The 23523-nt window shown below is 41.3% G+C and overlaps 2 protein-coding genes across 16 annotated transcripts in view; one reads left to right on the top strand and one right to left on the bottom strand.

The window, feature by feature from the left end:
• The window catches only part of fhip1aa (FHF complex subunit HOOK interacting protein 1Aa), a 200920-nt gene extending 180339 nt beyond the window's left edge, over positions 1-20581 (bottom strand). The window contains exon 1 of the mRNA XM_085161795.1: positions 20157-20581. Coding sequence (XP_085017921.1) covers positions 20157-20168 — 12 coding nt within the window. The 5' untranslated portion in view covers positions 20169-20581. The remainder of the gene's footprint in view (positions 1-20156) is intronic.
• The window catches only part of lrba (LPS-responsive vesicle trafficking, beach and anchor containing), a 175305-nt gene that overhangs the window by 126379 nt on the left and 25403 nt on the right, over positions 1-23523 (top strand). For all 15 annotated transcript variants that reach the window (XM_085161769.1, XM_085161780.1, XM_085161772.1 and 12 more), the window contains 5 exons: positions 907-1022; positions 1166-1278; positions 6803-6943; positions 8140-8259; positions 11772-11924. In XM_085161769.1, coding sequence (XP_085017895.1) covers positions 907-1022; positions 1166-1278; positions 6803-6943; positions 8140-8259; positions 11772-11924 — 643 coding nt within the window. The remainder of the gene's footprint in view (positions 1-906; positions 1023-1165; positions 1279-6802; positions 6944-8139; positions 8260-11771; positions 11925-23523) is intronic.

The following is a 23523-nucleotide window of genomic DNA, read 5'->3' as shown; positions in this document are numbered from 1 at the left end:
AATTTTTTTGTAACTTTTTGGTATTAAGCATCACAGAATTTGACATGTGGCAACATAACAGTGAGGGCTGTGTGATAAGTAAAGTGAGGAAGTGCATCCAGTAATGGATGTGGGTGTAGGAGAGTTTGTGTGTATAAGACACAGGGTTAGGGCAGGTGAATGTGTGTGCTCGGCTCATTAATCATACTAGTTTGCCGGCCACCTTGCCTCTTCGACCTGAGGACGGCTGCTCAGGGCAACCCGGTACACATCAGCTCATACAGCCAGCACAGCACAATTTAGCTTCATGTCCAGAGTTACGCACACACAGATGCACAAATTAAAGCACAAGTCCAATATATGTTCATAATTGAATCTAATCCCTCTGTTTTCAACCATTTTTCCAGTTTTGCATTCCTTCTTTTCTCTCCTTTACTTCGCCATATCTATTTATAATGTCATTTAAAGCAGTTCAAAAGATGTACAGAATTGCTTGGTGACAATATAAAAAATGTGTCAAAGTACACTTGTGTTTGGGAAGTCATGTTTTCACATTCTTTTTCTTTTCTTTTCTTTGGCAAGGCCTAATGACCATAATCTCACACAGTGACATTGATTAATTTCATCATTTTCTTTTGTTTTAATTGGATTGGGGGTCATTCGTTTTTGTCCTGCAGCATACATCATTCTTTGGGGCCTCCTGTGTGTGTGTACACATGCACGTAAATATGTGTATTCAACCCAATTTATTGCGCATTTGTCTTCTTAATTAGCAAGACTGTAAGTTCAGTAGATTTTTCATGAAATGACATTTGGATTGCAAAAGTCTAATAAAGCCCGGTGCTTTTTATTCTTGCAGTCTGCTGTTCTTGTGATTTGAACGGCTACAAAAGATTTTAATATCGAGCTTTCCATTTCTTTTTATAGACGCATCTCTATGGCCACACCTAAGCAGCTGTTCAAGGCTTCCAACATGACTCAGCGCTGGCAGCGCCGTGAAATATCCAACTTTGAGTACCTGATGTTTTTGAACACCATCTCTGGTGAGGACACCGCTCAGCACCTGTGCGATGTTATTGCAGGGTGTAACATAGAGGTGCTGTGCACATTTTAGCAGTCTATGATGCTAACTTTTTTTTTAACAATATTTGTCGCCCCTCTCCCCCATGCTTTGTCTCCCCTCCAGGCCGTACCTATAATGACCTAAACCAGTACCCAGTCTTTCCATGGGTCATCACCAACTATGACTCAGAGGAGCTTGACCTCACTCTGCCCAGCAACTTTAGAGATCTGTCTAAGGTAAGAGCATGGAGACTCCTCCTCTCCCCTGTTTTCACTATAATGGATCTTTTTTCTTCTTAATTCCCTGAAAAAGTAGGGGGGGCATTAACACACAGATAACTGTGTGTGCATTCTTCCTAAAGTCAATTTTGTTGCTTTGTAATTGCCATTGATCATAGTTTAGTGAACCTGCTCTTTAATCACCGGATGCTAGGATTTCACATGTGCAGAGCATTTTTGCCATGTAACGACCCAAGTATTTCAGATGTCTGAGAAGGATTGATAGAATAGTGCAGTTTGAAACTTTTTATGTTACTAGCGTCATGCTATCTATGTTGATGAAGTGATTCTATATGCAGTGATTTGCACAGTTTTCATCTGCTCACAGATATATGAAATTTGAGTAACAATGTGACAAATTTCCCAAAACTGCAAGTGGTATTCATTACATCTAATCTGTATGATTAGTTGTTGACTTTTGCTAGTTCAGGCAATCTTGACCTGCTGCATTTAAAACATATGTAAGCCCCTCATCTTCTCAGTCTGCATCTCCTAATTTGTGGCTTAGCTGTCATTTTCTGGCCATAAATCAAAGTTTCCTAATTGAATTCTTTCAAGTTTGACCTTCCACAACACAGCAGGAAGTGAAGTAATACTCCCTGGTAGCTCCAGGCATCGAGTGATTGGGCTTAAAACAATGAAACCTGCCCTGAAATGCTCCCTGGCACATAAATACACACACTCGCATCGCTAAAGGATTCTCCCCCATAATTGTAGGTAGTCACGCAATTATTTACTCCCATTAACTCCCTCGCTTTTACACGTACATACACAGATGGAAAAAGGCAAAAACAAAAAAGAGCACACCCCTTAGCTTGCCAGCTAACGTCGGTGGATGAACAGTCCAGCGGTGGGAGGACTCAGGATTAGTTTTAGAGTGGGAAGATTGAGCGAGTGTCAAGCTCCTGGTAGGAAAATGACTGAATAAATCAGCCATGGAAGCAAAAGAAAGCATGTGTTAATGGACAGGGGATCTGTTGGAGCAAATGCTTTTTAGAGGTACGCTGGAGGTCATTTGTTCAGGTGCAGACGTGGAGGTAGTCCCCTAATGAGACAAAGTGGAACATATTAGTCTTCTTTCAAAGATATCGCTCTTTGAATAAAACGATAAGTAAATTAGAGTCTGCATTGGTTTGGGTGAGATTAGACGATCTAGGAAATCCAGTTTCACTAATAATGTGTTTTAGCATTTCTTGGAGACTCTCCAAAAACTCTTCATAATTTTCGCTCAGTCCTGTCCAAACATGATGGCATACATTTGGACTGTTACTAATACACAGATGGATCCATGGGTGGAAATTCACTGTGTTGGCTGAGTCAGGGAGGAAGAGCCGGTGACCTTCTGGCTCTACTTTTTGAGCCACCATCAACTTGACTTGCTGGCAGTTTGCATGTTATTAACTATGTTCAAAAGGACAATGCAGATTTAGTTTAGTTTAGCAAGAAAATTCTGTAATGGCAGCAATTTTAAATGAATTAATTTATTTAGGGGACAGCAAGCCTAGTATTGCTGTTTCTTTAGGCAAGCATTCATTAAAGTCCATCAACTGCCATCAACCATTGGAAATGAAAGGAAGAACAAATATCTGCAGAATATAATCCAGATGCAACGCTATTGTCCTGCACAAATCCCACAGTTATGAAACACAAGTGAACCATCTCCTTCACACTTCCCTGTCACATAGATTCAAACATCTTGTCCCTTAGGTTCTCCTCAGTCCTGCTTTCACTTTCAATCTGCTCCTCTGTGTCTCCGTCCTCGGCTTTTATCCCTCCCAGTGTAGTTTTTATCCACTGTAAGCAGCTGCATAATTCTTATGTTTATCCTGCTTGATGTTGCCCAACAGGGTGAAATGTGACAGTTGTATTTGCCCCACCAATACACACAGGCTCACAAAAACCACGCAGCCTTCCCGCGTGGTTTCTTAGCTCATTTCTGCTTCCTTCTCTTCTCCTTTGCACTGCCATGGAGTTTGGACAGCTCAGCCTCTGTGCTCAGTCAAGCCTCGCCGCCCCAGGGACTTGAATGAATGGGAGAGTTGGGTAAAAGGAGGAGAAACAGAAAGCAAAAGAAAGAGGAGGAGAGAGTGTGAGAAAGGGAGAACAACATTATTTCCCATCCCTTTAACCCTTTTTCTTTTTAAAGAATAGAATGGAAGCAGAGAGAGCGAGAAGGAGAGGAGGGAGCAGAGCCGATCTTTATTACATCTGTTTTATTCATGTTGTTGACACGCGTGTGATATTAATGTATGACTACTGGACCGTGCCAGACTGCGGTGTCTGGAAAAGGGCAAAGCAGCTCTGTGCAGCCCTTCAAATCAAACCCCCACCACACGATGTTGCACCTACAATCATTTGTGCTCCCCGTTTCTTTTCTTTGCAACCTAATATTTGGTGACCTTCAGTTAGTTCTGCACTCTGTGTGTGTGTCTGCACCATTCTGTGCTTACTTTTCCCATTTTCCCCTCTTTTGTTTGCTCTTTATTGCTTTTCTTTCTTGTCTCCTTCTGTTTTCCTCTCGTGCTCTCTTTCTTCCTCACCCTTCACATCTCTCTTATCCCCCTCTAATGTCACGTTGGTGGTTGTCTCTTGTAGAAACAGGTCATCTGCGAAGCCTCCAGTGACATTGAGAAGCCAAATTGCTATGAACGTCAGTGTGAGTGTGAGTGTGTGTGTGTGTCACACACTGTCATCATTCCCAGCACAACAGAGGCCACACAGAATTTATGTTCCTTGCTACCAGAGCCATTCTGACCCCAGGGACTTTCTTATCATAAACTCTAACCTCAACCTGACATCAAACGCCGACCCCCGAGATAACATTGTAGTCACGATAAGCTCTCGCTAGATCTGACTGCAAGTGTTTTAACACCTCTTTTTTATTCCTCCACCCCTTTTTGCACCCCAGCTCTGCATACTGTCGCACATTTCCCTACAAAAATCCACTTGTTCTTCATAAAGATGCTTTATATAACAAAACCAAACCTAAATTTGACATTTTAACAGATAAAATTAATCTTTGGGGCGATTTTACAAAAGAAAATTGTTATTTGATCTGTTTGAGCTTCTTGAGTGTTCGTACAAGGTGTCCTTACAGCAAAGGCACGCCTTCATCTATTCATAAAAGGCAAAAATATGTAAATAAATGAATCCACTCTTACTGTGCTTTTAATGAACAACAACAAATAATTTAAACAATTGTTAATCTAATATGTACTCTGCATTTACATAGCAAGAAAATAGGACTTACTGAGCATCTTGTGTACCTTTGTGCTATAACGTGCTGCTCACAGACACATGGGCTAATGGTGTATTGATCTCATCGTACTCGCCCCATATGTTTATCCCCCCAGGCCCTCCACACCATTTTCACTGTTTAAATAGGACATTATACATAAACACTCTCTTCAAAAGGCTCTTGTGATTTATGACTCAAAGCCCTACTGATGCTCAAATCGTCGGTGAGCCATTATACTTCATCACCGGTGACCCATTATTGTTTTAAAAGCAAAGTAGCACTAGGTAATGTTCTTATAATAGTTTCTCAGGAAGGTGCTTATTGTTCCTTGAGGGAGTGTTTTTCGCTTGGTATGTCTACATATAAAAAATTACTTTTTAAATATTTGAGTTCCCAAACCTCTGATTATTTGGGTAAGGAGGAGAGTTTAGGCAGGATAACATACATAATATATATATATATATATTTTAAATACATCTCGCCATAGCAGCTTTAAAATGTCACTGTTACACTGCCTTCTTGATTTAGAACAGATTAAGACTATTCAGCATTATTTCCCCCATCTTTACTGAAAACTCTGGCTCAGTTTTCTTCTGTAGTGTACCCTTTAGTTAAAAGTATGTGATCGGTTCATTTGTCTGAGAGCTCATCAGAGTGCTATTCTTTGCCACGACGTATTGGGTCAATCTGTGATGGGGCAGCAGCAGGCGCTCCATCAGCGCACTGCCGGCCGCTCTGCTCTGATGTACGGCACCGCCGCTGCCGCTTTGTTGTAGCTACTGTAAGCTGAGAGCGCTAGCCCCACAGTAATTTACAGCAGTAAACAATGTCGGGCTCGAGCAAACCAACAGCCCCCACGTGCCCTCACACACAATTCTCCCTCTCTCCCTGTCACTGTGGCACTTTCAGTCTTTTCTTTTTTTTTTTATTTTATATGCCTCCTCTCCCTTTTCTTTTTTTAATGAGCCGACTGTTATTAGGGCTATAAATCAGGCCAATGGGTGTGATGTATAATTCACTGTGTGTACTCACCCACCCCAGTGGCCCTGAGGAAGCCCACAGTGTATCACTGTCAACATAGATCTGCACAGTGTTGTGGCACAAGGCAATTCGCTGTGTAAATGCACATACGCACAGGAACACTATTTACAAAATAACCAAAAAAATGCATGCATTGAACAAAAAAAAAAAAGCAGCAATAACTGCAAGGCCGTGTGCATCACTCCCAGTACACACACACACACACACAGGTACACAAGCATGCACCATTACACCCACATAAAACAGTAGCCATTGCACAGATCAATATCATAGACCTGCCCTGGATGTGTCTTGCTGTGACAGGCACCCTATGATATGAAAGAGATCCAATTGATCCACACCCTACTAGGCCCCCATTCTCAAAAGGGCATCATTCCATTACCATTGATCTGCTGTGTGTGTGTGTGTGTGTGTGTGTGTGTGTGTGTGTGTGTGTGTGTGTGTGTGTGTGTGTGTGTGTGTGTGTGTGTGTGTGTGTGTGTGTGTGTGTGTGTGTGTGTGTGTGTGTGTGTGTGTGTGTGTGTGTGTGTGTGTGTGTGTGTGTGTGTGTGTGAGAGCAAGATGATGGAGCGGTTCGAGGGAATGAGGCACAGCCTGCAGAAGACTAATAAAAATTGAACCAGCCTGAAAGTGATTTCTATAAATGAGTATTTAAATAATAGGCGAGCTGCACAGGGTTATTGCCTTTTTTTTTTTAAGAGCAATGGAAAATTAATGCAATTTAACCATTTTTTTCTGGACTATAAATAGGGCTGGTGACCAGTGTATTAGTTACAGATTAATAAAAGTAAAAATTAAAGGAACCCACAGCCTTGCTATTGATATTCTGAGTAGGCACTCTTTCATTGGAGCACATTAGTTTTCTCTGACAGACTACAGCTGCAGGGGCTCGGTTTCACAGCCTCTAAAAAGCACTCTGTGGGAAAGGATTGATCTGTCTGAAGGAAAACATCATCTAATATTCATTTGAGATAGCACAATGGTTATTAGCTTCATTCGCCTTGCAACTATTATGCAGCAGTGAGTGGTCCCTGTATTCACAGTAAAATTCAGTACTGCCTCCCTGCTTTTGGTTTGTGTTTTTTTTTTTTTAAACTTTCACGCATCTATCATGTCCTAATATCTGGTTTTGTCGTATTTATTTATTCTCCAGTTTAGCTGTTTAACATGTTTGACCTATTTTTTGATTGTTTATATTTATAGCCCATCGGTGCTCTTAACCCCAAGAGGGCAGCGTTCTTTTCAGAACGATATGAGACCTGGGAGGATGATCAGGTGCCGAAGTTCCATTATGGCACCCACTACTCCACCTCGAGCTTCACCCTGATGTGGCTGCTACGTATTGTAAGTGCAGTGCACATTTGGAGTGTTTAGGAGCATTTGTGACTTTTAATATAAATTCTGGAAAATAATGAAATAATTATGCTTGTGCAAGAATTTCACCTTGCTCTTTAAAAGTGTAGTTAAGCGCTTTATTTAAATTGGATTCTTTTTTTTTAATGAACAGTACATTCATGATGCAGAGGTCATGAATGTATTATTAATTAGACCTAGGGTTTTATCAAATTAAGAGTTATATGCATGCTAAATATTGCATAGCATGCATGGGATGATAATAAATAAAAAGCAAAAGCAGTGCACTTAAAAGTCTGACCTTCACCTTGATGCAAATTTTCAAGGTTTTTCTTTTTAATAACAGGTACTGAAATGTGATTTTGTTTGTTTTTGAAGCACATTAGTGGTGTATATTTTGCACTAGAGTGCTCTCTTGTAGTACCTTTGTTGAATGGATGCCATCAATCTTTCCATACTGCACTCTGGGGAGAGGGAGGTTACTAAGTTTCTCCAACGTGCAGTTTTCTGCTGTTATTGTCCCAGTAGCTCACTGTCTCTGTAACTCCCAGTAGAGTTACCTCATTGATCTCTGCACATCATTAGCCAGCTTACTCTAAAGCCACTTTACCAGAAGCACTCATTTATAACTCTCGCTTAAAGATCAAACTTAACCTTAAATATTAAATGAAAATGGGTTTGTGCAGTAACTGTGTATTTTGTAAGATTTTACACTGATGTATAAACTGCAAGATCAATTTGCTCACTGTCCCACCATTTAAAAAAATAAAATAAATGAGGCTTGCGTCATTTCAGGGTGGACTTAATTAGCTATTTACAGTATTAGTTTATAGCTGTGGTACAGCACAGTGTGCCCGTGTCATTTGGGGGCTATTGCATCAGAGAGATGGCTATTGATCTGCCCTAACAAGATTATACGTGATTAGAAATGCATCAGCAGCACATGTGCATTGATTTTAGTAGCACACTGGGAATATTGTTGTTTTACTTGTTCATTTTTGGCTTTAAGTTTGTTACAGGGTGTGCAGAAAGGGTCAATTCTAGGTCAAATATATTGACAGAGTGTATTCAAACTGTAGACATGTTGACAACCAAGTTTTCATTGCAGAAAAAGCAATTGGGTGGTTTCAGTTACAGGAGTAGACTCCCCAGTCTATATTCTTAACCATAACCTTTATCATTTCCAGGAACCCTTCACCACGTTCTTCCTTAACTTCCAAGGAGGAAAGTTTGACCATGCTGACCGCACCTTCTCCTCAGTATCCAGGGCTTGGAGGAACTGCCAGAGAGACACATCTGATGTTAAGGTACCATTCATACTTATGCATGCTCACTATGGATCTGGGGACAAAAATAATAGAAGTTGGACGATAAAGTCCCGAGCGCTGCAGGAGAATAAATCCAAGTCCAGCACACATAAAAAAGAGAGGGTTTCAAAAGAGTAATGTCCAGTCACTACCAATCATTGTCCCTACACAATGATAGCTTCCTGCTCTTCTGATCAAAGCGTTGGTTTAATCCTCATCTGTCCCAGCCGTCTGTCTCAGATTCAGTCAGCTATAACATGGACTTGAATCCCTGCCCACTGGGCCCCCAAACTCTGCTGCGCCGACGGATCTACCCTGAAACAGCATAGGTCATTCTCATACCGAGCGCCTTCGAACCCCCAGCGCACACTTTAACTGCTCTCCTAAAACATTTACAACTACACTCAGACATTCTCTGTCAAAGCTGAGTTTTGCTTGCTCTCCTGGCACTGGGTCACTGGATGGGGGAACAGCAGTGGTGTTGGGGGTTTTGACGCTTGATTGCATTTACCCCCCTCCCGCATCCCTCTGATAAAACATGTGGATTGTGTTACTGTGTAGCTGGCCAATGCTTGATTGCAAAAGCCCAACAACAGCCTTAGTTTGCTCTCTTAGTCTCAACCTGTCAATGTGGATCAAACTGTGAGAGCTCAACTTCAGATCAAAACAAAGAGGAAATCTGGACGTCGTCAGTTTGTTTCCATGTTCAGCTTGAATTTTTAGCATATTTTGAATGAAAATCTGTCGACTTTATCCAGTTGGATGCACACATTCATGCTCCTTTTTTTTTTTTTTGCTCAAAATATGAATGTGTGCAACCAACTGGATGCAGTCCAGTCGCATCCATATTGCTTAATTCCTCTTTTAAGCAGTAGAGGAATTAGGAGTGAGATGTATCAATTCAGTAGGGTAAGTACACCATTTAGCTTTAGTATTGGGACCATTGATGGCAACCCTCTGTCTCTGCCAGAGGGCAAAAAGCCCTGTGTTTTCATACGCCACTGTTAAAGAAGGGGTGATAATGGGCTACAACACCTAGATTCAATGTGTCTCTAGCCTGGGTGACGCTAGAATGACCTGCCACCCCCAATCCCCTGACCCCTAGCCTCAGCCCACAGGCATCAGAGGGGGAGACACAAGAGAAGAGGGGTTAGAAGTAGCAACAGTGGAAGTGTAGCTGGAGAGCCCAGAGGCCAAAGCCCCTTCCAGTGACCCATGACAGGACAGGATTGGGGATCAGAGGGGCTGGCCTCTGACCAGGCTGGAGCAAAAGGGCCACTGCACATAATGGTCCATGTAAGGCAGGCTTGAGTGTTGGGGAGTGAAGCCCTCAAGGTTTCGTTGGGGTATGTGCATGCGTGCGTGCACGGGTGCCGCTCTCTCCTGCTCAAATTTACAGCAGGCTGTAGCCAGTGAACCCGGGTGAGCAGGAGGCCTCGTTAAGAAGGTGACCTTTAGTTTTAGGTCAGCTTTTGTGGAGTGAAGAGATTTCAGAAGTGAGGAAGTGCCATGTTGTTTTAAAGCTGTGTGTTTGCTTGCTCATTTGATTAGATCTTTTCACCCCATTAATGAGAGGGGGAGATATTGTGCAGCTAATTTGATAAGAGGAATGTTATTATTTGGCTGTATTTGGTTGTATTTGTAAAGATCATGTTACATATGCTAAGAATTGAATCTTTTCAAAATGCTTCTTGACTTCCGAGTTTAGTTTTTTTTTTTTGCTTTGAGTGTTAGCTGTCAGCCAATCGCCACTTAGTTTTGAAGGTAGGCTGTTCATTTCTAATGCAAGTTATTAACATGTTTGTCACATAATTCCCTTAGCAATGCCCATAATTGATTCTATATAGTGTTTTCTGTATATGCAGGTGAATGTAGTTATAGTAGTTATAGGTAGTTATAGTTCATATAATTATGTATTTTGTTACACAAAACCTGTCAAGTCTTCATAGAGCACATGGACTGTATATATAAAATTTGAATTAGGACCAAGTCATCACCCACTGGTTTGTGAAGTCCTGTTTTATTGGCTTGAGATCAGAATTTGCCCATCATCACACTCATACTGTAGCATCTTAAAGCATCTTTTTTGACTCTAATGAGGACTATAATATGGAAATGACCATCGTGTTTTATTCATTAAGAATATAAATTAGTGATTGAAAGTATAAATGCATGTGTCAAGTGTTTACTGCTTTCCCCAGTCAAATAGGATGAAGGGTAATTTTTCCATAGATGCTTTATAATCTGACTTTTTTTGCAACTGCCCCCTGCTGACCATAAGACAGAATGCACGTTAAGGCATTTTGCTTTCCCTTCATTTTTTCAGTCTATTGGGGAAAAATGCAATATACCATATATTTCACGCTCCACTTTCCTTTCCTTATTTGCATGACACAGCCAAGAACTGAACCTTCCCGTGTCCTGATTGTGTCGAAGTTTGTGAGACGTACCCACAACAATAACACAACAGCTAAAGCCTGGGAAGCGTTGTTGATTTATCTACATGTTTTTAAGCTCAAACACAATCTTAATGTTTATACTCACTGTGGCAAGTTCTGCTTTGTTTAGAATGACAAATGGCTAAACATATAGGGTTACATCTCCTGTCATACTTGTATTTCTCTTCACTCTCGTGCAGATTGAAAACATGCTGTGTTGTTTGTGACAGCCAAATAAAATCATCATAGTAAGACGAGAATTTAGCTGACTTTTCTTTGTTGTTGTGGAAGAGAGGGGAAAATCAGAAGTGAACCTTTTTTTTTCTTCTTAGACACAAAGAATATGATCATCGCATCAGAATAGGGAGAAACCACAGCCGAGTGCACACTCAGAGGCTTTTTACAACAGACCAGCGTCATGTAATTTCCACAAATAATTCTGCCATTCAGAAAACAATACAGCAATACTATCTATATACAAAAACAGTGCTGGTTCGTTGTGTTTATTTTCCCTGCTCTTGTTCTTCTTAAAGAGTTACTCAACACTTCAAAAGGGCTTTTTGAGTTGTAACATAATGTGCTTTAATTTGGGGAGGCAGTCCACCTCCCTTAGCCCACAGTTTGACTTGGAGTCTGCAAAACCACACTCATCAAATTTATGCTGATCAAGACTCACAGGACTTTACACTCTTTTTTTGGGGGGGGGGGGGTTAAGCATCTTCTACTCCCTGACATCTGTAGAAGCACCAGCCCAGTTGCTTTCTTTCCTTTCACACCCACACAGCACTGTTTCACATGTGAGGGCGGTACCTTGATTGTTTGAACTGGTTCAGGGCCGCCTTTTGTGAGGCACAGACCCAGGGGTGAACATACCCTTTATCTTCTTGGACATCATGTTCAGATCTAGCATTGCCATTATTCTAAATTTCCATTGGTGATTATGCAGAGCTTTCTACAGATGCAGCATCATGTCTGATAACTGTTGCAGATTCTCAAACTGCTTTTTTTTTTTTTTTTCTTTTCTCTCGATAACCAGTGTGTGTTTATTTATGTGTCTGTGCTTTACCCTTTCAGGAGCTGATCCCAGAGTTCTACTATCTGCCTGAGATGTTTGTTAACGCCAGCAATTACAACCTGGGAGTGATGGAGGATGGCACTATAGTCTCTGATGTTGATCTGCCACCTTGGGCCAAAACCCCAGAAGAGTTTGTGCGCATTAATCGACTGGTAAGAAAAGTACACCTGAATGCTGTGTCCCATGTATGATCCAGGTTAAAGCAAGTGTGCATTAAAAATGTACTGAAGCCATCATAGAGTCTAGGCAAGAAAAAAAAGTTTTATAGTCGTCATTCATGTATAGCCTTGTTTTCTTTCTTCCTCATATGGCACACAGCGCAGGCCATCTGAGATCCAAGCTTAGCTGAAAATGCTAATTTAAAGAGACAGTGTTATTTCCTGACCATCACACAGTTCTTCCTGTTACCTGAGCCTCCCCTCCTCTCACGTGTCCCAACTTTCAGATTGCTTTGCCGGCAAATTGATCCAGCTCTGCCCCGTCTAATATCCCCATGCAGCCTCACGGTCCCTCTCTCTGCTCTGTTCATACACATCTGGAACATGCCGGTGTGTGCAACTCCAACTGTGTTTTTGTGCAGAATAATTATGCAGTATCCACTTTCTAATCTCCCTTTCCGGTCCGCCCGGCCAAAGGCAGAAATATTCTGTGTGTATATTCACGTCAGATGTTGTCAGACTGGCTGCTGTGTTTTCATTATACTCTAGATGTTCTCTTCTGTGCTTTACACAACATGCACACACACTGTTGGGAAACTAAGGTAACACTTTGGATCAGATTTCTCAGCGCTGGAAGATCTAGGAGCCTCAGATGGGGGGTTAACATTTTCTCTTCTGCTTTGCTGAAATTGCTTATCATTTATGCTTTTAGCCCTTTTATCTTTAAAAACATTTTAACTTCATACTGACAGTCAAAGGACAGCTGTCCCCTTACAAATAAAGCTTATTCATAATTTTGTCTGTCTGTCTGCATAAACACAATTACAGAAGAAAACTAAACTGTGGGTTATAACGCAATGTAATCTGGAGCCTAGCGCAGGCCACTTTTCCCTCTCAGTTACATATTTGGGGTAAAAGCAGTGGCAGCTCCATGTGTGATGTGTGCCCACAGTAGTAATGGGTGCTGATGAGGCTGGGTGTGCTCTGTGACCTGTGCAGTCTTATGGTGGGGGTCTGTTAACTAGCCTGCTGATATGACCATGCTGCTATCATTAATCACACACTTCCCTCTTTTTGGCTGTCAGCATGCAGCCCACTGTGGAAGTATTAGAGGGACGCTTGTTGTGGCGGCAGCGTTGCAGGCTGTTGTGCAGTGTTTTATACTCACGGGGAGGAAAGGTTCAGTTTCATTTGTGCAAAATGAGGATTATATTTGACAGATATTTGGGAAATTGTTATGCATTAAAAAAAAAACAAACAGAACCACTAGTCCAACTTTTTTTTTTTAATGGCATGAAGTTTAAAAAGTTTTAGATTGTTTTTATTTAGTTTCTTAAATTAAAAGATGGCTGCCTCTCCCTGGGGCTGGTTCTGCCAGACGTTACTTCCTGTTAAAAGGGAGTTTTTCATTAGGCAAAAGCATTAGCATTTTGCCTAATGCTTGTTCACAGTGCTGTAGTAGCTCCTTACAAGATACATGCCTTACAACAGCGGTCCCCAACCTTTTTTGCGCCACAGTTGGCAAAGTTTTATGTCCGACAGTATTTTCATGGAGTCGCGGATAAATACAATAAAATAAAACCAGTACCGGTACGAAAAAAAAAGATTTATTCATAACACATGGGAAAAGATCTAGGGAAACAGAGTAAACTATAAAAACGATAAAAAAAATAATGCTAAAAACCAATGAAAATCGTGAACTTCACACCCTCTCTCACTCGCACGGCCTGGTACCAAATGACTCATGGACCAGTGCCAGTCCATGGCCCGGGGGTTGGGGACCACTGCCTTACAATATAATGTACCTGAAGGTGACTGTGGTTGTGATTTGGGACTATATTAATAAAATGGAATTGTATGTATTTATTTATTTTATTCTTTAGTTGGCAAAGTTTTAATGTTCAAATCTGCTCTCCTGAGTTATTTCTGTTTCAAATGTAGAGTTGAAACACGGTCATTGTAAAAACAAATATAATTTGGATAATAATGTAAACAAAAAAAGGAAGAAATAATGCATCAAAAAGCAGAACCTTATTGTATGAATATATGCATTAATGTGGTCTCCTGTAAACAGCTAAAAGAGCCTTTCATCGCTGGTCTAACTGTGCTGGTCTCCTCTACTTCTTCTTCATTTTTCCCCCTTGCTTCTGTCCTTTGTGCTCCATTTGGCACTGCAGATGCAATTTGGACTCTATTTTGTCTGCAGCCATACTAGATATGCTTCTTTCAAACTGGTAAAATTTCACTCTGCTTTTTCTCTTTCTCCTTCTCCAAACTGAGATATTGATCCAACGTGCAACCAGCAGGCAGGTGTAGGTGCACAGAAACATAACGAGCTTAGGAAAATAGGTTTCATCCCAGAGGGACTGTGAATAAAAGCTTTGCTATCAAATGTCAGTTTAAGTATAATTTTCGAATTTATTTGGACTGAATCACTTCCTGGAATCTGTTGGTTTCGCTTAAAATAATAAAATAAGCTGGGATTGTGAGTGTGGGAGTGCAGTTTGTCTTTGTATTTTTACCATTTTAAGAGACCCAGTCGTATGCTACAGATCACATAGAAAAAGCACCAAGGTTCAGGGAGGGATGTGTGGGTGGACAGGTCTCTGGTCATGACAGATAGCTGGCATTAGAGGGTGTCAGCTGGCAACTGTGGTACTGTTGGGAAAGAGATGAGCGTGGTAGAGAGGAGAGAGGAAGAGTGAAGGAGTTAATGGGCTGTTTGGCTCTCTTTAGCTTGTCTGCTGCTAATGGCTTTGCAACACAAGGATAGACAGCAGGAGAGAACACGCAAACACACGCAAATGCACACTCGCTTGCAAACACACACAGGCCTGCTGTCTCCACTCTGGTTATGAGCCTTAGATGATTAACAGCTAATTAGGGCCCAATCTGGAAAGGCCATTAAAAGCCTCTCTCAGTAAAGGATTGTGCTGCTCCGCAAATCGGCAGCTTGTTTTTGTTGTTCAGAGTTTCATGGTTGGTTGGGGGGGGTAAAAAAAAAAAAAAAGATGATATAAGCCTATCATCAAACTGTAGCCGGGTTCATAATGCTTTCCTTTAGAAGTGTCATAAGTTATCGCTAATGTTTGGCAGGAAGTGTGTTGCATGGCAACAGATTAACTGCAAGTTTATGCCTAGACAGTTTATTGTTCAACAAATGTCTTACACAACACTGAAGGCTCCACTTGAAAACCACAGGTCTGAAGAATAGTTGGATTTTTGGGGAGGAGGCGGAGCAGCACCTCCGCGGCTTAAGGGAAGTGCCTACAGTATACTTAAATGCTTTCTTGTAAAGGCGCACTCCCTTTTTCGTGGTCCATCACACATCCACACATGCATCCCTGTGGAGACACAGGGGTCTTGAGGCAGCATGCCACGGAGATCAGGGGCTGCTTGTTGTTTTTACCAGGGGGTCGAAGGAGAGGTTAAGAACTTGATCCCTCCTCCACCAGATAACTACATTTCTCTGGGCACTGTCAGCCGCTCTGACATTCCACTATGTACGACTATACCTCGCTTTTCAGGCCTGCTAACCATTAGAGCGATAGCAGGTGATCTTGTGTGCATGCTCGTGTAAATTTGACTGTTATTTGTCTCCATATCAGTGTTTACCTTTGCTGTCATGGCTCCAAGTTTCACTGGAGCTACTGAGATGGGGCGGGCTAAACCACAGTCTGTTAGAGCAGCCATCTGCTGTGGGTATATTGTGATGCTAGACTGAGCTAAACACTGCTGTTTTTTTATTTTTATTGTGCATAGATCAATGTTAAACTAATATAAGAATGCAGACAAACATTGGTGTTGGATGAAATCTTTATAATCACCAATCAGCTTGTGCCTAAAATGTAATATGGTTACAATCACAATAATAGTTTCATTATTTCATTATTTAAAAAAAGTGAAGCTGTCTAATCAGACATATTTAACTCCATGGTTGCATTACATGCACTTGCCGAGGCTTCTTGTTACTTTTTTCTCGTGTTGCCATTTAACCAAACTCTCCAGTGCTTATTTGCTGCTCCCTGCTTCAGCTGTTTGGCTTCTTTCACTCATCTGTGCTCTTGCTGCGCTGCTGACAGACCTGCAAACCTCACACATGGGAGAGACAGGCATGCTTTACTTTTGGCCTTTTCCGTCTTATAAAGTGTCAACTCAAAGGAGTGACAGAGGCATCAGCTATACTGGCCTCACAGAAAGAGGGAGCCTTTCGTCTTTGTGAATGGGAAAAGGCAGCTGAGTGATTGGTCAGAAGCAACGGCACAGAGAATGCTGGCCACAAGAAGACACTGTGGGTGCTGGATGCCAAAGAACCTTGTGTAACTCATCAAAGACGACCATTATGCCTCCCATTGATTTACTTACTCTATGCAGAAACTCTGAAACTGTCATGTTGTTGAGTTTCTGTGCACGGTTTATTCCTGTGCTATAATATAAGAAACTACTTGTTGTAGGATTTTCAGTGTGACTGTGATGTCACTAAAACGCATTATGTACTATATGCTGCTTTAGATCTCAAGGAACACTTTGCAAGCTTTGCTAAAGAGTAGCTTCTATAGCCACAAGTTGTAATTATATGACCCTAGCACATTAGAGTGCTCAGGGCACTGAAACACATGCTATCAATCATTCATGCAAAACACATAATCATCATTTCAGTGCAAACTTGCTAAACTGAAAACATCTGAAGTCAAGAAGCTTCTCTCTGCATCGCCAGGCAGAATAGTGCATTATTCCAGTAATGTTGGATTATTATGACCTAAGTCATCCTCACATGCCGCACACATTAGTCTGCGGCTGCTAGTATACATCTTGAATTATAAATGTTTGCTGATGTCTGAGAGTAACGTCTGGAGCTTAGCTCTGGTGCTAACCAGTTGCACATATAGTGAGTGTATATGGTCCACTCAGATTTTGCTAACAAGCTTTGAGTGACTCTGTTATCCATTACTGAATAGTTTATCAGTGATGTCTTTGCTTTTATTTTAAGACCTTTGTTCCCATGTCAGTGCATGTAAATGCTCCAGCATTTAGACTCAGGTAGATGAAACTCTACAAGCACTGGATAACTCTAGCTTTGCTTCTGTTGTAGTTAAAATGAAAATATTGATATAATCATAATTATGATGTTTGCAGTGGACAGTGATGTGAGCGTGTTTCATACTTTGTCATTTGGCCTTACAGCTGTTATCGTGATGTCATCACAGTAATCCTGCCTGCAGAGGGACATCTACATGGCTGCTAAAAGACAAATGTCATATTTATTTGAGACATATCACCTTTACCCCCCAAGCCTTGCACTCTCAACCTGTTTGAAATCTGAAGTTTGTCACCTTTATGTGCTGACAGCCATTAACACTTTGCAAAAAACTATACAATCAAGAAACCCGTTATTCAGCAGGCATGTTATTACATTAAGACATGAAAATCTTATACATAAGATTTTTTTCAAGTTGACAACATAGTTTGAAAGACTCTGATAAAGATTTTAGGTTTACTGTAGTTTACTGTAAAGCGTGATTTGTGTAGGAACTATCCGAAATGTAAGCGAGTAGACTCGGAAGACAAAAATGTGTCTTGCATTTTTCCCACAAGTCACACAGCCAGACATGATCGCTCCCCAGCTCAGACCACCAGCTACACAAAGTCAAAGATCACGACTGTTTACATTCACCTCTCATCTGTACTGCACTCTCTGATCAGACACCCGCTGGGACTCGCATAATGCCGTTCCCACCAGCCTCCACATCTTATTCTCACAGTAACCCCACAGGAACCCATGCATGAGCTGAGGTAAACCACTGCAGCGACCAGCCACTAACCACTAAGAAATACTTGTGCACTTGTGAATGACTGAGTGAGTGAAAACCTTAACGTCGTCTATCCCAGAGTGGCCCCCGGTAATAGAAGACAGTTTGCCATGTTAGCCTAGTGCTAATCTATTCCCCTGGCGTCTCCACTGAAAGCCTTGTTGCTGGATGGGAACTAGCACGTGGGGTAGAGGGAGGTTATCTGGCTAATATCAGGCAGCGCTCACTGAAGGGGTATTGTCATGCATAAGGGCAGACATGTTTACTGTGTGCTCGGTGTTTTACGAGCTGTCCCCCCTTCTTCTTCGCCTCCCTCTCTTGCCTGCTCATCTCCCCCTCCCCTCGTTTATCCTCCCTTTCGATGACGTAATGGCGCACCCGATGAGAGCCTGAGAAATGGAATGATCTACTCCTGCTGACATACTCACTCACTAATGTTGTCTTTCTCCCTTTCCTGCACTCCTCCATGCTTTCATTTTACTTCTGCCAAAGTGTACTGAGGCACTTTTTTTTGCAGCATTATTCTGTGCTGCATCTCAGACTCCTGAATATCTGTGTTTGTAATCCTGGCTTTATTTAAAGAAACACTTGTACTTACCCTTTGCCCCAACTTAAACGAATGTGTTTCTTGGAGCATGAACGCAGATAACTTCTTTAAGACGTTTTTGTCATACTTATATTATCCACACGAGAAGGAAATAGCCATACAGCTGTTGTATAGATTCCCAGGAAATGCCGTGTAAACATTCAAAGACCCCAGAAGATGACTGACATATTCAAAAACAAAGGCTTGCATGAATAAAATTGTGTGATGGAAATTGGATGCAAACTTATTTTAGGGGGTGTTTTTTTAGGACACTTTGTTAGAATTTAGCGCAAAGCAGGGATGCTTTTCTGTATTCTCTTGTTCTTGTGGTATTTTCTGAGTGTTTATTTAGTTTTGTAACAGTATATTTCTGAAAATTAAGCAAAACGTGTCACATTGAATTCATGCATATTCCTTCTACATTTCATGAGCATAGTTCATGGTTTCCTTGAGGATGTATTTATGGTTTGGAGCTGCTGGTCACGTACATACGCAGACAGTCTCGCACTAACAAGCTGCAGCTCCACATAACCCCACACCCTAACAACCTCTGCTTGAAGGCTAACTACACTCAAGCTGATCAGTTGAGCCATTCATCCTAATCATCTCCAATCTGTGCTGAGAAGCCTCCACACCTCCACACAGTCCTGCAGCCAACTCTGTAATCATCTGAGACAATAATGCCTCTCTCAACAGCTATCCAAATATTCTTTCATCCAGAAGCAGAAGCCCTCTTCAGCATTTCTGTGTGTAATCAGCTCTTACTGTTGACTTAGCTTTTGCTCACTTGATCCCATTGCGTTGTGGCACCGGTGAAGTATTTGCTAGCTTGTTAGGCTTTTGGAGTGGAGGTGGACAGATGGTTATGTCCTTCGCAGGTGCTTGTGAAGAGTGTTTAAGATTTAGCTTCTCTTGGTTCTTGCCAGTTGTAGTAGTAATAATAATAATAATGATAATAATGTTAGCAGTTGTTTTAATAACAATTGTAATGATAATGTCTTTTTTTAAGGCATCATTGTTTAGTTTGCATTTTTTTCAGTCATGCATGAACTTAAATCTAAATGGATGCAGACACCACAGTTTTATTGTTATCTGTTATCTGCCATTTTGCTCCCCAATCAGTAGTGTTTACTAGGGGTGCAACGATACACAAAATTCACGGTTCGGTTCGGTTCGATACTTTGGTGACATGGTTCGATATTTTTTCGATACAAAAAATGTTCATGCCTTTTTAATTTATCATTTATTAAAATTATAAATATATATTTTATCTCAAAAGTACAGTTTTTAAATTTAATGTTGCTGAAACAACAAAATAGAAAAAATAAATATATCCGATTGAGAAATCACTCATCTTTGGAAAGGAGAGTTTATTACAGAGAAATGGCTCTTTCCAAAATAAAAGCTATACTATAGCTTCTTCTGGGTTATACGGGCTATATTCTCAGCAGCATATTAAACATATCAGGTCCCCATACGGAGAATCATGTGCTAACGGCTGTAAATGACTCGGGTAAAGTTTGTAGCATGCGTGCTTGTTGTTTTTGTCTGCTTCCACTTGTCTTTGCACTAGGATGATGTTGGCGTAAATGTGCAGTCATATTCGTTGTGTTCCCACTAGTGCTGTCAGCGTTAATCTGAAATAACATTAACGCCACAACACGACAAATCTCCGTTAACGAGCTACCGCAGATCACCCTGTGCGTGGGGCTGGACAGCGTCAACACGTTAACGAGCTAACTGCGCTAACACACTAGTTCCCACCAATGTAATTGAGCATTATGTGGCACATCCGACATACTGTTTTACTTTTGTCCATGACGCGCTTACCTTCAGGGTCATACTTCACATGAAGAACAAAATAGTTCCAAACGCCAGATCTGAATGAGGGTGGGGGAGGTTCAATTTGCCATGTTGCAACGAGCTTAGCTTCTGTCTTTCTAGCTTGCGCTGCGCTCAGTGGATCTGCACTCGACAGTGCAGCCTAGGCGGAGTAGTCGAACACAGAACCTCTGAGCGCTCAACACAGACAGCATCGTCAGAAGAAAAGTTGATAAAATAAATAAAAAATGTTGTATTGTTCGATACATATGCGTACCGAACCGAAAGCACTGTATCGAACGGTTCAATATCGATACGAGTATCGTTGCACCCCTAGTGTTTACTCCATTGTCTGGGCTGTAAGTTGGATCAAATCCACCGTGATGTGTTTGTTTTGTGGCGACTTTCCTAATCACTACTCATTCTGCTTCTTTTCACTCCTTAACATAATATTCTTGCTTTTTAAGTGGTCAGGAGATAATGAGAAAGATGGGAGGAGAGAGCAGCCGAGAATTAGGGGTAGAGTTTCAGGTTCCACTTGCCATGAGTGCCTCCTCCACTGAACCATATCCAGAACTCTCACAGTTGCGACCGTCTAATTAGCTGAGCCGGAAAGGAGGTGGGGTTTTGGACTGAAGTAACACACGCGGCCCATCTGGGTTTTTCTTGGTGTGTGTGAATATGAGAATAAAGGAAATGGTTCGTTAGCTGCATGGCTGCTTTAAGGATCTCATTCCTTACGTCATACGCCCCCCCTCGCCTTTCTATGTTGGGGGGCCCCCCTCTCTTCTAGCTGTTTACAGGCTTCCTCTGCGTGCTTCACAATGACAATTAGCTTCTCATTTTCTGCAAGCTAATAAGCCCTTTAATCAGAGTGCTTGTCAACCTCAGGGCAAGGAAACTCCAGAGGAGTTGATCCTTAGGATCAAATGACTGGTAGAGGAAAAGAAAGGGGTAAGTGGGAGAACAAATAAAAGGGGGGAGAAGGAAAGCAGGCTGCTGAACTTGGAGAAGGAAAAGAGAATCAAAAAGTGAGATAATAAAGCTGTACTAAGGTAAAACTACTAGGCCAGTTTCCATTAGAGTTGTCGTGTAAAATATAAATTTGATGGGCGGATTTACGATTTGATTTAATAAAATGCCCAAAAAGAATATGACTAAACAAAACTATGTCCCGACTACTGATTCAGTGTCCTTGGATCATCATTTTTAAATGTGAAAACACGATGTTTGACTGTCACGCGTACTGAATGTGGTTTTCAGGATGTTTTTAATCAGCTTGTTCTGAAACAGTCATTTTAATATATCCAAATCTGACAAGTGTTTGTTTTATACATCCGTAATCAATACGAACGAAAACAGTCTGCCGCTGACAACGGCTCTGCACACAACATGTGCCTTTAATTACACACCCACACCATCGGCGACACACGCACGTGCAACATACACTTGCATCACCTTTGGCATGCAAATGAGCGCATTGATTTGTTAAGTGATGTTTTAACATCCTTACGGACAGCTCTCCATAAGTCCTTAAAAGGGTTTTTAAGGACCAGTGAGGCAAGGAGGAAAGCGTTCACTGTCACCTCGTTAAGACTGAAGTGAAATCCAGCTCAATCCAGACCAGAAAGCTAACCGCAAATCACTGCGAGGCACAGAACCTTCACAGATAGGCCCAGCGTAAACCTGTAGTATGGACACGCAGTTTTACTTTTAAGCAGAGCAAAGATAATCACTACAAGAGGTCCCACATGAGGTTAAAATAAAGATAATAAATTTCCCACCTGCGAGCAGAAAAAGCTTTTCAAGATGAGGCTGTGGGCCGGTTACTGACTAGAGATCAGACGCTCTCAGTTTTGCTTCTCAGGACTCAAAGCAACCCCGGTTTAATGTCCACCAGCTGGTTAATTGCAATCACTTGGTGTTTCTTGTCTGATGTCTTAAATTAGGATTGTATGTCTTTAAATCCTCCGTCTAGAGTACAGGTCCCTCTAAAGAGTAACATATTGACAGACATGTAGTCAAACTGTCATTCTTTTTGAGCGTTTTGGGTTTTCTTTCTAAACTTAAAGTCTACACTCCAGCTACAGATGTTTCACAAAGGAAGGGATTAAAGTAACCCGAGCCTTGCACGCAGACGAGGCTTGTTCATTATGATACATTTTCATTGGAATTCACATCACAGCGCGGCATGCTGGAACACAAGCAAAATAAGCATGCAGTTCACAAAGAGTATATAATTATATGCATTTGAATACATGGCGGCTTTGATGGGGAAAAATGATTTGGGTAAATGTATCATTCTTCTCCTTAGGAGAATATTCCAAATTATTGTTGCTGTTGGAAACAAATCAGAGCACACAACAAAAGGGACCCCCTTGCCCCCACCCCACCCTCCCCTGTGCTTCGAAGGTGTACTTTGTCAAATCTGTAACAATAGGAATGTGGGATTCCAGTTACTTCTACCCCCTATCAGCATTTACATAAAGGCATGCTAAATTATTCATTAATTATCAGAGAGTCCCCTGTGGATGGGGATGACACACACACTGGCTGCTAATTGGCCCATCAATAATCCTGCCTGGTTCTCCTAAAGTGGCACCAGATCCCACCTCAGGAATCTACTATCTGCCTCAACCTTCTGCTCAACTGTTTCCACAGTGTGGCACCACATGTGGAAACGTCTCCACAGCTGCTCACATGACACATTGTTAATGAGTTATCAGAACATGCCTAATTTCTGTACTTCACTTAGGTTTCTTTGATGGATTATAAATATGAGTTCCTTAGGTGAAATCTTCTTGTTATAAATCGAAATTAGGTTTATTAAGTACCTGCATAGTATTGTGTGCTATTTTTTGAGTTATATATAATTTTATTATTGTGAAAAGGCAAATGGGAAAAATTGTATTTACTCTGTTACTTCCCCTCCTCCCCTCCGAAAATGAGAATAAATGAGTCACCAATATGACATTTTGAAAAAGGTTAACTGAAGTAGCTGGCAGTAGTTGTCATTGTTAAATGTGACACAGTTAAGCAATGTCAGTGATGGGGACTTCTCGATCTCAGAGTGTAAGTTTTTATTGGAAGAGCAAGAAAACCAAAACAAAATAAAGCACTGGGCTCATGTCAATCATAGTGAGGAAACGTGTCACCTAATGCAATGGTGTGCCTCGCAGATTGAATGTTAAGGATGATGTCACTGACTGGTTTCTAGAGTTTGAAGGTTTAGCATTTGTGTTTTTGGCAGATGTGAATCTGATCTGAATTTGTGAATTTGATTTGTTGCTCTCACCTCCTGGAATCAGCTGCAAAATCAACTGAATTTAATATGACTCAATATTTTAGGCTTTATTGGTGCTGAGGTTTAGAAATT

The sequence above is a fragment of the Neolamprologus multifasciatus genome, chromosome 6 (assembly GCF_963576455.1).
Source record: "Neolamprologus multifasciatus chromosome 6, fNeoMul1.2, whole genome shotgun sequence".
NCBI classification, from domain to species: domain Eukaryota; kingdom Metazoa; phylum Chordata; class Actinopteri; order Cichliformes; family Cichlidae; genus Neolamprologus; species Neolamprologus multifasciatus.
This window is presented reverse-complemented; position numbering and strand designations above follow the sequence as displayed.